This window comes from Microtus oregoni, unplaced genomic scaffold (assembly GCF_018167655.1).
Source record: "Microtus oregoni isolate MIOR12 unplaced genomic scaffold, Mior012 000033F_ref0000390, whole genome shotgun sequence".
Classification (NCBI taxonomy): Eukaryota; Metazoa; Chordata; class Mammalia; order Rodentia; family Cricetidae; genus Microtus; species Microtus oregoni.
This window is the reverse complement of record NW_024543092.1, coordinates 12,549,379-12,565,948: the sequence shown is the minus strand read 5'-3', so window position 1 is coordinate 12,565,948 and position 16,570 is coordinate 12,549,379. Positions and strand designations below refer to the sequence as shown.

The window sequence follows — 16,570 nt, the reverse complement described above, 5'->3', positions numbered from 1 at the left end:
CCTGTCCAATGGGCAGTTAACACACATATCATTTTGAGATCTCACAACTCTTATGTTTAGTGAAGGGGGATAGTCTTTTTTAACTTTTTCAAACATACATAATACTGAGAAGGTTAGAATAAAAATATGAGTCATAATTTATTACCTTCAAAAACAGTCCCAAGCCCATGAGTCCTTAGGGCAGAGCCAAGTGGAAGAAAGAGACAGTCTCTGGACAGGCAGGCAGCCAGACCAGCAACGATTTCACCCTCGTTTCCTTCATCTCGAGCTCTAGATGACATTTCTGGTGACTAATCTTTCTTTTCTCTCTCTCTCTCTCTCTCTCTCTCTCTCTCTCTCTCTCTCTCTGTGTGTGTGTGTGTGTGTGTGTGTGTGTGTGTGTGTGTGTGCATGTATGCAAGTTTGCACGAGACAGCACACACATGCACAGACTTGAGGAAGGTTAATATCAGAAATCTACCTTCCAACTTATTCTTTGAGGCAGAGTCTCTCAATCAAGCCCAGAAATCACCCCTTTGGCTAGTGTACCCAGCCAACTATCTCTGAGTATTCTTGTACTATGTGCCTATGTTACCACTGCTTAAGATTGATTTTTTTTTTAATCGAAAGCTAAGGCTGTGCCCAGTATTAAATTAAAAGCTGCACCCGTGGAGAACAGTGAAGCTTTTACTGAATGTCTGTCACAACTAGTTTTAGTCCAAATGTGTGTCCATATTTTACCATCTGTAGAAACAAGAGATGTAAACAGAATCCAATATTTCATACTGATGGCTCTAATATGGCGGCATTTGAGATGTTTGTAAACATGGCAGGAACAGACACAAGAGCCAGGATTTATGCTCGGAAGTGTGTGATTCATGCACATGGACTCCAGATTTGTTGCCTGCGGCAGAAGCCCAAAGGGAAGCAATTTCCAAGATATGTTCCACAGAGTGAGCGGTGACCTGCGTTTTGTGTGGTACCTTCTCTGGGATACTGGGTAGAAATGAGGAACTTCCGGTCTCAATGAGAGCTTTTGTAAAAGTCACGAAAGACGCATATTTGATATATGTGGGGGAAATGCCACAGCGTAATGTCAGCGATGTGTCTCACCCAAACAGCCACTCAGATTCCAGGAACACCTTCACTCAAAGAGCAAGCGACGAATCTTAGGACTGCGGTTACGAAGGCGGCAGTTTCCTGGGCTACCTTGGACATCAAGCGTATCCCTAGTGCCAACACGCTGGGCTAACTTGAGCACCGCTGCTTTCTCTCAGCCCCTCGCCCCAGGCTGCACCCAAGCCTCTGCCGCTCTAGTGCTTGGACTGCTGCCAGGATCGGTGCCTCTTGGAACCAGCCAGCGTTCCGGAATTTTTTGACTCTGCCACTTTTTTTCAGAAGTTTACCTTCTCCCATGACTCTATTTCAGCAAGCTGGCCACAGTCCCCCAGGCTGGGAGTACTTTACTTCTTTATTAAGTTTTATTTATTTATTTTTCGTTGTATTAAAGGATCTTTCCCGACGTTGATTAGTCTCTTCTCTCCAATGGATGTACTTTTGCCAATTAATTTTCCTACCTAGTCAGACTCAAAGGTAGCTTCGCCTCACTGGTAGGAATCTGAACTCTTTTTGCTTGTTTGTTTCTGGGAAAGGGTTTCTCTGTGTAGGTCTGACTGTCCTGGAACTCACCCTATAGACCAGGCTGCCCTTGAACTCAAAGAAATCTGCCTGCCTCTGCCTCCTGAGTGCTGGGATTAAAGGCGTGCGCCACCACCATCCTGCGGAACCTGAATTCTTTAAATTCTTCTCTACATTCTCTCCATCTTTCCCTGCCACAATCTGAGAGTCACAACTATATTCACAAGACGCTGTCTCTCAGTTTCGCTAGCCAGACTTTCTAGGCTGAGAAGAACATCTCATGGGTTACCTCCCTGACCCCACAGGCTTCCCTTCTACCGCGGCCATATTTAGTGGTTAACAATGATTGTACCTAACAGGAGGCCTGGTATATATAGTAGGCACTCAGTAAAAATGTAGAGTTACAGGCTTCAAGCCAAACCGTACAACTCTGCTCTGATTTTGACAACTTAGACCACTCGGACCTTTGCTTTCCTTGCCTTTACAATGGGGATGGTAACATTTAACGTAGAGAGAACGGTGTCACTAAAAGCTAACTTCCATCACTGTTGGATGTACATGGGTGAATGAGCCAATGGAAGAGATGCTATGGGATCTTTGTTTGCTCCTGATGGGTTCCCAAGAAACCCATCATCTTCTGGATAGAAATATCCATTTGTTTGTTTGTTTGTTTTAAGCTCAGGAACTTGCATTTCTGCTGATGAAGGACCACTGAGAAATCACTGGGCAGGTGCTTTAACCAACTAAGCCCTGGAACCATCCCACCTGCCCTTGGCATCTACGGGACATCTCTCTCTCTCTCTCTCTCTCTCTTTCTCTCTCTCTCATTTTCCCCTTAACCCTGGTCTCTATCACAAGGCACCATTAAGCTACAGTTGACCTTAATCAGCGATTCTTCTTGTTCTAATGGAACACACAGGGCTTTCCTAGTCCCCAACCTCTTGTTCTGGGTCACAGTGACTTGGAGCCTTTTCTTCCAGCCTCAGCTTCATTCCTATTACCATGATAGAATACACACACAAAACCAGCTTACAGAAGAAAGGGCTTATTTTAGCACACAGTTCAAGGTATGGTCCGTTATGGTGGGGAAGTCCAGTCAGCAGGAGCCTGAAGCAACTGTTTTGTCATAGTCATAGTAAGGAAACCGAGGGGGAATGCTAATGTGTTCAGAAGATCCAGGAATTCTGACTGAAGAATAGCCCCACCCACAGTTAAAGTTACTCCTCCCATATCAGTGAACGTAATCAAGGCATTTCCCCCGTCGGCATAGCCGGAGTCTTCCTGATGGTTCTGGATCCTGTTGAGGTGACAATGGGAAGTGACCAACACACTCACCCAGTGGTCTCCTGCCCCACACCTTGCAATTTCTTCCTTGTCTCTCCCAAGCCACTGGAAATTGACTGATATAGAACCCAATCAAACTGTTCAGACTTTAGGGTCTGGAGGAATGACAGTATTGATGACAGAAATCTGGCTCGAAGGGAAGGATGGTGGAAAGGTATCTAAGTATTGGCTTCTGACATATTCTTTCTTCTTAGCTACTAATAAGGAGAAAACAAATCAGAAAAGCTGAACAGAACTAAGCAAAAATTAAATGACTCTCCACTTTTAAAGGTAACACAGCAATATCTCAAATATTAATGCACGTCCAGTGTTGAGGTTATAAAGGTATGCTTATGTAAAATAATTTAAGTCATTTAATAATATAATAATACAATAATTTAATAATAATAATTTAATAATAATAATGAAGTCAGAATAGATACTGATATCCATGTCAGGGTTCTGATTTGTTTTATATTTTTTTAAGTCGGTATAGACTTACCAACTCTCCACCATCATTTAAAAGTGGTATTCCTTTTTCTGTATTTTAAATAACCCCACATGGTTGGCAGTAGAATCTCTGTGACCTGTTTCTCCTGTGGAAGTGATTCTTTTCTTTGACTTTTTGCAGTTCCCATGACAAAGTGTGTTTCATTTCAGCCTCACTGTCAGGAATGAGGAGCGAGGAGACTCTGCGGGGAGACCCCCCCACACCACAAAAATGGAGAACATCCAGGTCTTAGAGGAATGGTGAGTACGCTGGCCAGGCTGGAGTCCATTCTGAGTGTTGGTGCCACTGTCCCCCACCCCCGCCCCCGCCCCGTGCAGAAATCTAGCAGAATGGTGAGTGTGGCGGCGAGGCTGGAGTCCGTCCATCCATTCTGTGGGTTGATGCCACTGGTTCCCCACCCCTGCCCCCACTCCGTGTCAAAGCATCACCCCTGTGGGTCTCGGAAAGGAATGGCAGCTCAGCATTCAGCCTGGAAGATCTTACTGATGATTGCAATTAGTTTTGACCAGGTTTTCTATTAGCCATGCTACAAAGTCAAGCACTGTCTAAGTCTATTTTTCTCTGTAAGTTCAATAAATGTTATTGAACTAACCGCAGAAAATGGCTTACTTTTACTTCTCTTGACTGGAAATATTTTAAAATTTGTCTTCATTTTATAGGAATCTGAACACCACATGCACACATAGGTACATACACACAACCGCACACATGCATAACATACACATATATACACACATGCACACAAACACACATGCACACCCACTCATACACTCATGGGCATTACTGCATACATACATACACACATAGGCACATGCACACATACACACATGCACATCCGCATATACACAGGAACATACATAAACATGTATGCACACACACACACACACATACACTGGATTTCCAAAATCAACCAGGAAAAACAGCCAGCTAGCCAGCTCCTGGTTTTATAACCACCACAACAGACTTCAACCGTGTCTTTCCAAAACGAGGAATCGAAACGTGGTTTTAGAGGCGACAACCTAATTATAAGTTGATGGTTCACATCATTGTAAATGCCTCCTCTTTTGCTTTTTGTAGAAGTTCAGTATGAGTTTCACTGTGACGTTAGACAGCTGTACACTTAATTTTCATTGAGAGTGAGTGTGAGCACGTGTAGGTTCGTGTTTTATGGATGTGTATGTGCACATGTGTGCGGGTGTGCTCTCCCGTGAAAAGTGAACATCAAGTGACCTCCTTTATCATGCTATGCACGCCCACCTTCTTAAAGCAGGGTCTCTCGCTGACCCTGGAGCTCAAAGTTTTGCTAGACTTAACTTGCTTGTGAGTGCTTGGCATCTGGCTATCTCCGTCCCCCTACCCCAAGCACTGGGGATATGGAACACGACCCCTTACCTGTCTGGAGCATGTCCCCTTACCTGGTTTTTACATGGGGGCTGTGGATTCAAACTCAGGTTTACCCACTGAAGCATCCCCCAGCCCCAAATTTAATATTGTAGATGAATGGAAAGCTTCAGATATTATGGGACAGCTATAAGTCTATTTAAGAGACCTGGCTATATACTAAAAAAATAATAATAAAATAATACTCCTCCTAACCAAACATATTTTAAATCAAAAGCTAAGATTCTGGATCATTTAAAAAAAAAACTCCAAGCTTTGTGTTTCTCCTTCTTTGGTGTGAGGGCAAATTGGTCGGTGACTGGTGATTTTGGCAATAGTGATCTTTATTATATATAGTTATCCAGAAAATCCCTTATGCTGTTCTTAGTCCTCTGCTTTCCAAGGAATATTTTGAGCATTGGGGATAAAGTGCACAAAACATATTCTTATTTTAGATTGTGTAAATAATAAGCCGGTACCGGAGGTGAAAAATCAACTCTTTCTCTCTTATGGTTAAACCAATGCAAACAAGATAGAGAGAAAACCTCCCGTTCATTTACAAGAAAAAGCTAAGGAACATCACCACTTGCAGGATTCTTTAAAACTGTCCGACAGCCGTGGTCATGTGGTATCTAACTCCTTACTGCTCTGAGCCTCAGCTCCCATGGCTGTCTTTGCACCCAGGGGTCATTTTGTCAAGGCTCAGGACTGATTCAGTCCCTCAGATTGCTCGCTAGATCAAGCCAGGCGCAATAGCGAAACACAACCACTAGAGGGCAGCACGTGACTAGGACTTTAAAACCACCCGCCCTTCCTCTGCTGGCACCACAGGTGAAAGCTGCTTCTAATGGCTTCATTCTGTCTCCGCAGCCAAAACCCCACTGCAGACGAGGTCAAGTCCTGGTCTCAAAATTTTGACAAGATGATGAAGGCTCCTGCAGGAAGAAACCTTTTCCGAGAGTTCCTCCGAACAGAATACAGCGAGGAGAACCTCCTCTTCTGGCTAGCCTGCGAAGACTTAAAGAAAGAGCAGAACAAAAAAGTCGTTGAAGAGAAGGCCAGGATTATATACGAAGACTACATCTCTATACTGTCGCCGAAGGAGGTAAGAGCCGGAGAACGCTGAGGTGGGCTTTCTGAGACCAGGGTGAGCCTCTCTGGGTAGGTTAATGAGCTGCCATTCAGTGGCCCCCAGACATGGGAGGTCAGGTCTCCCAGTGGGTGGTGTTCATTTATCTCTAGCCAAATGGTGTGTGACAGAGGCTTGCTTTCCAGAACTAATGCTGTGCAGAAAGAAGCAAGGAGCTATGTTTTAACGTGGGTAGCGCGTTCCAAAGAATGATGCTCTGGCCGTACGCCTGAGAGTATTCCTGGGACGGATGTCTAAAAAGCCAGTCATCGCAGCCTATACCTAAGAGTGTGCGCGTGCGTGCGTGCGTGTGTGTGTGTGTGTGTGTGTGTGTGTGTACACGCCTATCAGTGCACATGCATTGGGAATCATCCTCAATTGCCCTTCCTTTTTATTCATCAAGGTGGGTTTTTTCAGTCAAACCCAGAGCTCTCCGCTCCAGCCTTCATGCTCTGGGGATTTCCTGCCTCCTCAGAGGCTCTCAAGAGACTGTCTCATCCACCGGGCGTCCCTGTGCGTTTCTGGTAATGGAACCAAACTCTGGGCTTTATGCCTGCAAGGCAAGTGCTTTAACTGCAAAGCCAGCCCCACCTCACATCCCACCAAGGACTTAGGGAAGCAGAGCCCAGGATTCCTTGCTTTTACCCAGCTGTTCACATAATATATTAGTCTGAAAACATTTGGCGACTAGACGGCGCTCAAAACAAACAAACAAACAATAAACAAAAACAAATAAAACCCCATGGCATCCTTGTTGACTCTTAGGCAGGACCTTTCTCCCCCGCCCTGCCCTCCTTTCTTTACCGCTAACTCTTGGACAGAAATGGAGAAGAGAAACTGTTTTCCTTCCTTACACTTTATCAGAAGCGCCAGCCTGTTTCTCCCATTACCTGGATGAACCTCTAAGGGATACTTCTGGCAAGCATATTAAAACTTGAAGTTAATTTGCTCTTGAGGAATGTTTTCATCAAAAGGCGACCATAATGTGATGACCAGCCCCCCTGGAGCCTGGGTATCAGAGCTCTAGATGCCTTGCCAACCCCCAGAAAACAAGTGGCTTCTAGAATGCCTTCCCCTTACTTCGCTGCCCTGTCTCTTGCCTTTTCCGTCTGTGATGTTTAACCTACACATTTAAATTCCAGACCTGTTTTCGTATCCCAGAGTTCAGCCTCTTGCACGTTACTTGGCTGAAGTCCCCTAGAACCCAACTGTAGGCATCGGTGCCTTGTCCAACCTCTCAGTAGGACAGCATCCTCTCTACCCTTCCTCCTCCTCTGAGACACATAAAATATCTTTAGATTGGGAATGTGACTTCAACTGTGTCACTTCTAATGAAGTCCTTCTACATAACCCTGATTTTTATTATTGAAATGTCACCAGTATTCCAGAATACTCCAGCAATATTTCCTCTACACATCGACCAATCCCCGTCCCAGTCTGCTTCTCTATTGCTGTGATAAAACAATTCATGGGAGGAAGGGGTAAATATTTCATTTCCCAAAAGGTCAATGAAAAGACACGATGGTTGCAGGGTCCGGATGCTGCTCTGCACAGTGATTACTACAATATTACGTTGCTGTTAATATTCAAAAAGATAAAGTTAGATTCTATTTGTCTTACTATAACTAACATGACACCAGCTCCCGAAAAGTCGTTGTTGCTGTAGATGTCACTGTACCTTTAAGAGGCAGACAAACCTCTCTTCTCAGCCATAGATCTTTAGTCCCCCCCCCCAAAGGAAAAGTTCTCTCAAGCTTAAAGGTAAGAGCACCGTGACAAAACTGGGGGGAAGGGTGTGTCTGGCAGGATGTCACCTGACAGTGACATTTCAGGATAAGATGAGCCCGTTTGAACTCCAATACTAATATTTTTATTCAGTAGAAACAGACAAAAAAGATCTTTAGGGAAGATAAAAGCCTCAGATGAAATCTCTAACAATTTTATTACTGTGTTGGTGGTGGTGACTTCATATAACATTAAAAAGGCAAAAAAGTAAAGAGCTCACTTACAAAGCATGTTTTTAAAAAGAGAATTCCCAGCCAAAAAGAATGTGCCGTCCAGCTGAGAGGTGGATACGTTTTTCTATGCATAAGTCGGTTAGGTCATCCTGAGGAAACTGAATGCCGATCTCTGCTTCCTGAGAAACCCAGCAAGCTGCCCTTCGGCTTCTCCATCAAACTAACACGTTTGCTGGGTTCAAGAACACGATGAGATCTGCGTAGCTTCATTCCGAGATCCCTGCAGACAACACACGGTCTTGTCTGTGAAGCAGAAAAACAGCCAGAACCTGGTGACAGTCGAGAGCAACACTCTGGGTGATTGGGTTTTTTGGTTTGTTTGTTTTTTTCGAGACAGGGTTTCTTTGTATAGCTCTGGTTTTCCTGGAACTCACTCTGTAGACCAGGCTGCCCTTGAACTCACAGAGATCTGCCCGCCTCAGCTTCCCAATTGCTGGGATTAAAGGTCCGCACCACCACTGCCCTTCTGTAGGGTTTTCCTTTTCTTCTCTTCCCTGACTAGGTTAGGCATCAAAGCCTCCTTCATATGTAGGTTTTGTTCTAACATGGTCTTTCAGGACAGATTGTTCGATCTGCTCCCCTCACCATGGCCTTAGTACTATTTTTTGTTTCTGCTTTCCTGGTATATCCTTCGTGCCTCAGGCAAATTGTTCAGTAATAGGAACATGCGATGGATTATGGGATGTTCTTTTATAGTAGAATTTAATTTCTGTATACTTACAAAGGAATACTGCATTGGCAATTTTAGTAAATATTCTGAATTCCTAAGCTTCTTCAATTAAATATGATCTTCATTATCCTAGTGTCTGTTTGGCAGAGATCTTTTAAAGATGTTTCCTAGGACTTTAGACCTACCTCTGTTCCTGCTTTACTCTTCCGTGGTCTGTGCTTTCCCACCCTGGACTTGGTGAGACCCATTGGGATGTGAAACCAATGGATGCCTTATATGATGTGTGTGTTGAGTGTGGCTGGAGAACTCTATTCTGCCCTCACATGTGTACCTAGTTGTCAACAGATTCACCGCAGCATTGCAGGGATGGAGGGTGTGAATAATATTCTGATTATTCTCTGCTACACAATATTACATGGAGAAGACAAACACAAAGATGCCAAGATAGCTGTCAACCAATTTTTTCTCTTCTTCTTCTCCTTCCTTTTTCCTGTTGTTTAATTTATCATTAGAAGGGGGAAATCACAAATCACTATTTGGTCTTTGAAAGGACAATATTTGAGGTTATGGGTGTCCGACTTCATCGATGAAGTTTCTCTGAGAAGTCGTTTGCAAACCACACGGACATACCTGGTCTTGTTCCATTTCAGGTCAGCCTGGATTCTCGAGTTAGGGAGGTGATCAACAGGAACCTGCTGGACCCCAGCCCTCACATGTACGAAGATGCCCAGCTGCAAATCTACACCCTGATGCACAGGGATTCTTTCCCACGATTCTTGAACTCGCAAATCTATAAAACTTTTGTTGAAAGTACTGCCACCTCTTCTTCTGAATCTTAATTTTCGTGTGAAAGGCCAAAAAAAAATAATCATTTCAGAGGGCTGGGATGGGAAATATTAGTAGTTAAATGACATCAGAAACTGAGTTCCTGGAGAACTCCAGGTTGGCACCCTTGGGATGCTGGCAAGAGAGAACGGTGAAGGTCTTTGTCTCCGTTGTTATCAACGTTACCCATGATTTCATTTGGAGAAAAGCCTGTATAAGACAATGAATTGCCAAATTAAGTCTCTTTGATTCAACACTTGTTCTACTTGCAAGCAAACTGTGTTCCTAGTCCTCTGAACAGTCTCCTAGTGCATCTCCAGAGGCCGCATGTGCAAAGTACAGCAGCTTTGTTTGCCACTTAGTTGTACTATTTAATCTGTAGTGTACCTTATATATGTATTTCAGGACTTTTGTGCAATATGGTCTCTTAGAAACAATTGCCAACAAATTGGCTGTGGTTTGCGTTGTTAAAAGCATAATCTGATACAAAAAAAGCTATTTTAAACATGTAACTGTGATATTTAACCATGCTACATACTATGTTTAGTACATGGACTTTGAAGCCAATTTTTCTGTACATGGAAAAAAAGTAGCTGTATATTTCTGCCTGTTGACGGATCTGGTTCACTGCCCAAACTCTGGCATGTTCATTACAGAAGAATTTGCTATGTTTAAAAGAAAAGAAAACAGCAACAAAAAAAAAACTAACAGTGATAAGAAAATTTTACAAAGCACAAAACAATCTGAAGATAGCTTATCCCGCTGAAAAGATCCAAGAGTGATACTGTTTTTAGGTTTAAAAGAAGAAATGAGTCTATGTGTATATCAAATGTCCAATACTGTAATTTATTTATTAAAGAATGGCTCTCCAGTTCTAAAACAGTTGTGTAAAGTTATGTATGTCAGCAAGAAAACAAGAGGATGCTTGATATTCCAGTTTGGGGCTATGAAGGAACAGATTCAGTAGGGAATGCCTACAGACAGCACTGTGAAAGGCGTCTTGAGGAACTGCGGCTGGCATGTGGCATATTTGCCTGGGACATCTAATCCAGTTAAAAGCTTTAGTTTTTCCTAAGCAACATTTCACAAGGGGTTATGAAGATGAAAACTTTGGATGTCAGACCTTAACTGTTTTCATGTAGTATCTCAAGAAAGTCTTAGTTTAACATTGTTCAAAACAAACTATTGGCCCTCACCCACAATTAGAAGGCAGTACAGTGCTCAAATCCTTTAGCTGCCAATATTATTTTTTGTAATTCCATCGGCTCTTTACATGAAATACTCACCTGACCTTGGCATGTATCTCTGACCTGCAGATCAGTGTCATATTGTGCACAAATCCAAAGTTACAATCAATGTCATATTTATATCAAGGTCCTATCTTTCAATATCACTATCCCCTGAAGACTATTTTTTTAATCTTAAACTCAATGAATATAATGTTGAGTAATCTAAAAAATGGAAGATTTAAAAAGATTTATATCCACTGAGAATACTGGCCTTATATTAAGGATGATATTAAAATTATAGATTTTATTTGTCATTTTTTTAACTACCTCTCATTTTTTTTAATTTATTAAACATATTTTTTTAAAAAGAAAAGTTTGGAGTTTTCTTTTTAAATTTATTTTACTTGAAAGGTTGGCATCATGTTTCTTTTTTCCATAAATTTAAAGCATTTCAAGACTTGTTTTTTAAATGAGTATGATTTTCTAACTTATATAGAATTCAGGAGCTATGATTAAAAGGGCTATTACCTCTTCCCTATGCAAATATTTTAACTGTTGCAGTGTTTGACAAAATGGGATTTTAAAAACAATTGCAGAGTAGAAAACAAAAGGTTCTGTTTACACTGGCGTCGCTGACTATCCTTCCATGTTCAGCACTTTTAAATACATTATTTATGAAAACATAGTTAAGATGCAGACAGAAAATATTTATAATAGTCATCTTTTAACAAATGCCTGTGGTTTTTTTTCTGAAAGTGTTAGTGTATTTAAGATGTGCTTTCTCTATGTCTCCTAGATATTTACTGTTCGCGTAGCTTCAGTAATATGTTGAGAAAAAAGATAGTTATGAAGATGTTTACAAAAAATCCTATTTTTTTCCTAAAGAGTCAAGAAAGCTCAGAACGAGCATCGTTGCTTCTACTGTGAAGTCCCGTCATTCTAAACCATTCAACCATTTTCTTGATTAGTGTTTGTTACGTTACTGTGATGTGTACACTTATATAGTATGACATCATACGTGTTTCTGTGTTTGAGGCGCAATGAATTGGTGTGCGTACCAGGAGATGTGTAATATACTATGACACCTGCATGCAAAGTTGTTTTTGATGTAGACTTTATATTCCTGCTGTTCCTGTGGATGCTGGTGACTTACTATCATGGGTTATCTTGACAAGATGCTCTGGACTAGTAGGGGCGTTGTCTGCTTGACAGTGCATCCAATATTTTACCAAATGTAAACGTTAAGGGCCTTCGTAAGGAGTCCTCATTTCTAACCTGGGCATTTGTTATGTTTGCATTTAAAGTTGCTGTGTCTTTTGGAAACCCGGGTTAAGAAGTTTCGTTGAGAAGGTTCTAGAGCACATTTGCACAACCCGTGTCGTGAGCCATGCCGTGTGCACAGTTTTATGCTAAATTCCTATTTCAGGGGGAGGGTTCCTTATTTCATTTCAGAATGTTTTAGGTTTTAAAGAGTATGTCTGTGGTTTTTAAGGTACGGTATGATGTCATCTGTTTAAATCACAGAGATATAATAAACAAAAGCCCTCCCCTGGTTCCCTGCCACCGTTTCAGGAGCACGCTTGCTTTATTCAAGTTCAATTTCATTCCTTGTGAGTACATAGCTCCCTGGGGAAATGCTAGCACTTTAAAATGAAGCACCTTGTGTTTTAGATTGCCAAGATGACGTTGTCTGTTGTTAGAATCTGCTAGTGCACACAGAAGAAGTTAATGCACTTTCTGTAGTACCTATCTATCGGCATGTCTGCTATGGAGAGAAACATAGATGCTGTATAGAGAGGTGCCTTGAAGACAGGTCCTCAGAGGTGGACCTTCCACATAAACATGCTAACACTGGATGGATGACTCTTCTCTTTCTGGCTTATCATGATGTTATCTAAGGTTATCACAGATGTTCTGACAGTATGACAAGGTACACGTGGATATAAGCAAAACGAGACTTTGATACTGAAAATATAAAACACAAAAGTCAAAATTCTAATATGGCCCTTAAAAAAACTCGTATAATGTTTATATGTGAGCAGTTCTAACAGTGATGATAGCCAGAATGTTTATTAGTGCTTTCCAAAGCCTCCTAGTATGAAGTGTGTGCTATGTTTATTTGCTAGATCAGTGTGGAAGGAGTAGATAAAGGCTTATTTATTGAAAACAAATACATGTCCTCCCCTATTGTGCTGATTTCAAATAATACTTGAATCTTAATTTAAGTCTATTTTTTTTTCTGTAATTCTTTAATTTTCTTGGAAAAATAGCATGGTGATTGTGGGAACTACACTCACAACAAATAAAAACCATCAGGTGCTTTGGTGAAGATTTTTAAATGGGAGAAATTTAAGATAAACCATAGGGAAAGAACGTTTTGAAAAACCACCAATTTGTTTTTAAACAGCTAGAAGATATAACCAGAACCTGACATAACATGAATTTTGAGTACATTAAGCTTTTTATATTAGCATATTATTTTGAAATCGGAAAGAATGTCAAAAGATTGCCTTGCCTATCTATTTAGATTGCTGGTTAATGGCCAACCACCAAAGTATGTTTTTCAAGTATTTGAGTCTTGTTTTTCTATTTTTAAATTTCTGGTCAATATACTATGCCATCCTTAGAAAGAAGTGTAACACATGTAGTAATTTTAGTAATTCTTCACTTGCCACAACTGCAAACATTTCCACTAAAACATCCTAAACCTCCCTCTACATTATCCTATTATTGCAACACACAGTGCATGGAAAAAGTATTAGTTCCCAACAACAAACTTTGGTTTCTGCCTAGGTTAAAAAAATATTACTCTTACAGATAGAACTCTTCCTGAACAGCCATAAGTGACAGGCTTCCCCACCTGTTTAAGTAAATATTCCAGACCATCATCCCAGTTCAAACGCTGAGGAGTAGGGTGTTGCCTCAATTGGGCAAATGGGACCAGAGACTTGTTCGGTTCTTGTGACAGCAGCTCTGAGTTGGGGAAAGCCGTTATCGCGAGCACTGATAGTGATAACCAAAGGCTATATTTTAATGTCCTGTGTACAATCTGAAACTCAATTCCTCCGCATGTCTTTGTACTAAATGTTTCCTGCTGCAAATGTTCCTGTGGATTTAGCCCTTTATTGCAGCATTTCAGGTTTTAAGTGGCTAGAGATGCGTGTTTTTGTATGATAATCAAACACCCTCACTTAGGTTTGGGCACAGTTCCTTCTGAAATGACTAAGCTGATTTCAAGTGGCATTTATATCCAGAGATGGTAAAAAAGCCATTATCCTGCCTGTATCTGTTTCTTCATCTGAGGATGAAGAAAATTAACTATGGGGTGGCCATAGGAAAAATGATGTTGCATATGATAATTGATCAGAGTTCTTCAGGCTAGTAATAGTCACATTTTTTTAGGAAGGTATGTAGTCAATGTCATTTTAATGTACTTTTCCCAAAACTTAAAGGTTTCATTTATGACATTTTCATAGAGATGTTTGTTACATCTTGTTCTCATTTATTACCCACCGACTTTCCCTGTGCCCTCTACTTCCTTTGAAACACACTTGAAAAATATACAAATGAATATGAACATGCACACACACACGTGTGCACACACATGCCTGCGTGCACATATACCCACACATACACAAAGGTGAAAACATAGGAAGTAAAATGAATATTCCAAGGGGTAGTAATAATATAAAATCAAGTTAGTTAGCAATATTCCAACTATGTCAATGAGTGATAGAGATAATGTTTTGTAAAGCACCATTACAAAAATATTTCTTAATATCAGCGTGATTTTGTCAATTCTATCATGCATCTGTGAATAGAAAACATTAATGAAAGTGGCTACGTAGTCATGAAGTTTTTCATCAGATTTTAGACTATTCTCAGCGTTATAGAAAGATGAATGAAAGTGGCTATGGGTTCATGAAGACGCTCATCAGAGTTTAGAATATTCTCAGCATTATAGAGAATTCACAAAGGTAGTACAGAAGGGCCTGGTGTCCTATGCCCCTGGGAAGCCATTAGTCACAACTAAAAGAGTAATGTTGGCTCACTGCGTCTGAACTCCGCTCCCATATCCAGTTGCTTCACCTAATGTCCTCTCTCTGCCCCTCCCTCCGGTAACCACTTTGTTACCTCTCCTCCTGTCCTTTCCGCTGCGACTTTCTAGAAATGCTCTTGTATTTTGCAGAACCATGACAGTTTTGAGAAGAAGCAGATGTCTGTGTGCAGAGCATCACTCTGCTGGGCTCTGTCTACTTTCCTCGTATTTAAAAGGAGCGTTTGGTTTCTGGAAGGAGTCACCGTGTTATTCTTTTCTTGTTATTGTAAAGATTTATTTGGGCTTTATGTGTATAAGTATTTTGTCTGCATGTGTGTGTGAGAGAGACATGCAGCAGAGGCCAGTAGAGCCCCCAGGAACTGGAGCTACATATGGTTTTGAGTCCTTGGGTGTGTGCTGGGAACAGAATCAGGGTCCTCTGCAAGAGCAGCAAGTGCTCTAACTGCTGAGCGGCCCGTCCAGCACTGAATAGTGCCAAGTTTATTACATGATATCAAAGGCACATGTCAACAGGCTAACTGCTCTTGCTTTGGGTTCCTCTTGTTGTTACCACTCTCCTATCACCTGACTAAAGCATCCCGTGAAAAGGTAGTCTCTCTGCTGGCAAGCAGCACTCGTGCAAAGAGGCTGTCTTAGAGGCAAACGGACTCTGCGTTTACACTGAGCAAGGAAAACAAACAATTCTGTCAGACTTCTTAGCACTAATGCTAGGTTTCATTAAAGGATCACTAACAAATGCTATCAAGAAAGTGCAATGAATTAGGAAGCGGAATGGGTCAAATTCCAAACCAGTGTTAGCTTGAATAGTCACTTTGTGAAAGGGCAACCGATCCCCCTCTCCCCAACACACCCTGCAAACTTACTTAGATTCTGTGCATATGCTGGATTTAAAGACTTTAGTCTCATTCATTGTAGTAAGAGGTTATTTATGACTCGTGTTTAATGCTTTCCCCTATACTATCCACTGAGCCATGTATACAGCGCTGAAGTGGTGTGGAAGACTTGATGTTGTCCCTCTAGCTTTAACCTGTGTATCACAGTGTTTCTTGTGTATGGTTTTAAAGAGTTTGCAAAATACTAAGAAGTGTTTTAATGAATTTTATTCTGTGAAATTTATCACTTTGAACATGTACAATTTCTCACTTCCATGCTCATTCTATTTAGTAATCTATTTCCATATTTTGTATTCCACCAATGTATTTATTAGGGAACCACACACAGTTTCTGACGACATGAGTACAAGAGTAACCATGCTTGGCTATTTCACAATACCAAAATAACTGTGGGTACTCATAACCGAAGAGATAATCCAGGTTCTCTTTGCTGTAGTTTGTTTTTCTGGGGTTTGATTCCATTGAGTAGATTTTATCATTTACCTGTGTACAGTAATAGACTCCCTGGAAGTGCTACAGTTTTTACCGTGTGGTAGATTTGAGCATGACAATACTGTAAGAAAACTCAGAAGTCTCTAAGTGTATCTGAGTTTTTAAAGTAAATCAAATAACAAGTGTTTTCATTTAACTATATTGTGGAGATTTATGGATATTATTGTAAAATGCATATGCATTATACCAATTTTCTTAAACTGTTTTGAATTAATAAAGAATTCTCCCATGTATACCTGTAGACAAGTTGTTTGCTCATTGGTGTACGGCTAGCTGAGTAGAATGACTGTGGATTCTTCATGCCGTGTTGGACCTTAGATTAGTCTTAAATGAACTGACATTTTGGAGGGTGCAGTGGAGAATTTCTGACACTAAATTCAAAGTACCCTCACCACGATTTCTAAGGCAGAAAAAAAAATCACT

At 41.1% G+C, this 16,570-nt stretch overlaps 1 protein-coding gene across 3 annotated transcripts in view; it reads left to right on the top strand.

Annotated features, from left to right (window-relative positions):
• Rgs17 (regulator of G protein signaling 17) overlaps nt 1-16,382 on the top strand; it is an 86,731-nt gene extending 70,349 nt beyond the window's left edge. For all 3 annotated transcript variants that reach the window (XM_041680087.1, XM_041680088.1, XM_041680090.1), the window contains exons 3-5: nt 3,601-3,690; nt 5,702-5,936; nt 9,299-16,382. In XM_041680087.1, the coding sequence (XP_041536021.1) occupies nt 3,601-3,690; nt 5,702-5,936; nt 9,299-9,487 (514 nt within the window). In that variant the 3' untranslated portion in view covers nt 9,488-16,382. The remainder of the gene's footprint in view (nt 1-3,600; nt 3,691-5,701; nt 5,937-9,298) is intronic.
• Nucleotides 16,383-16,570: the final 188 nt, after the last annotated feature.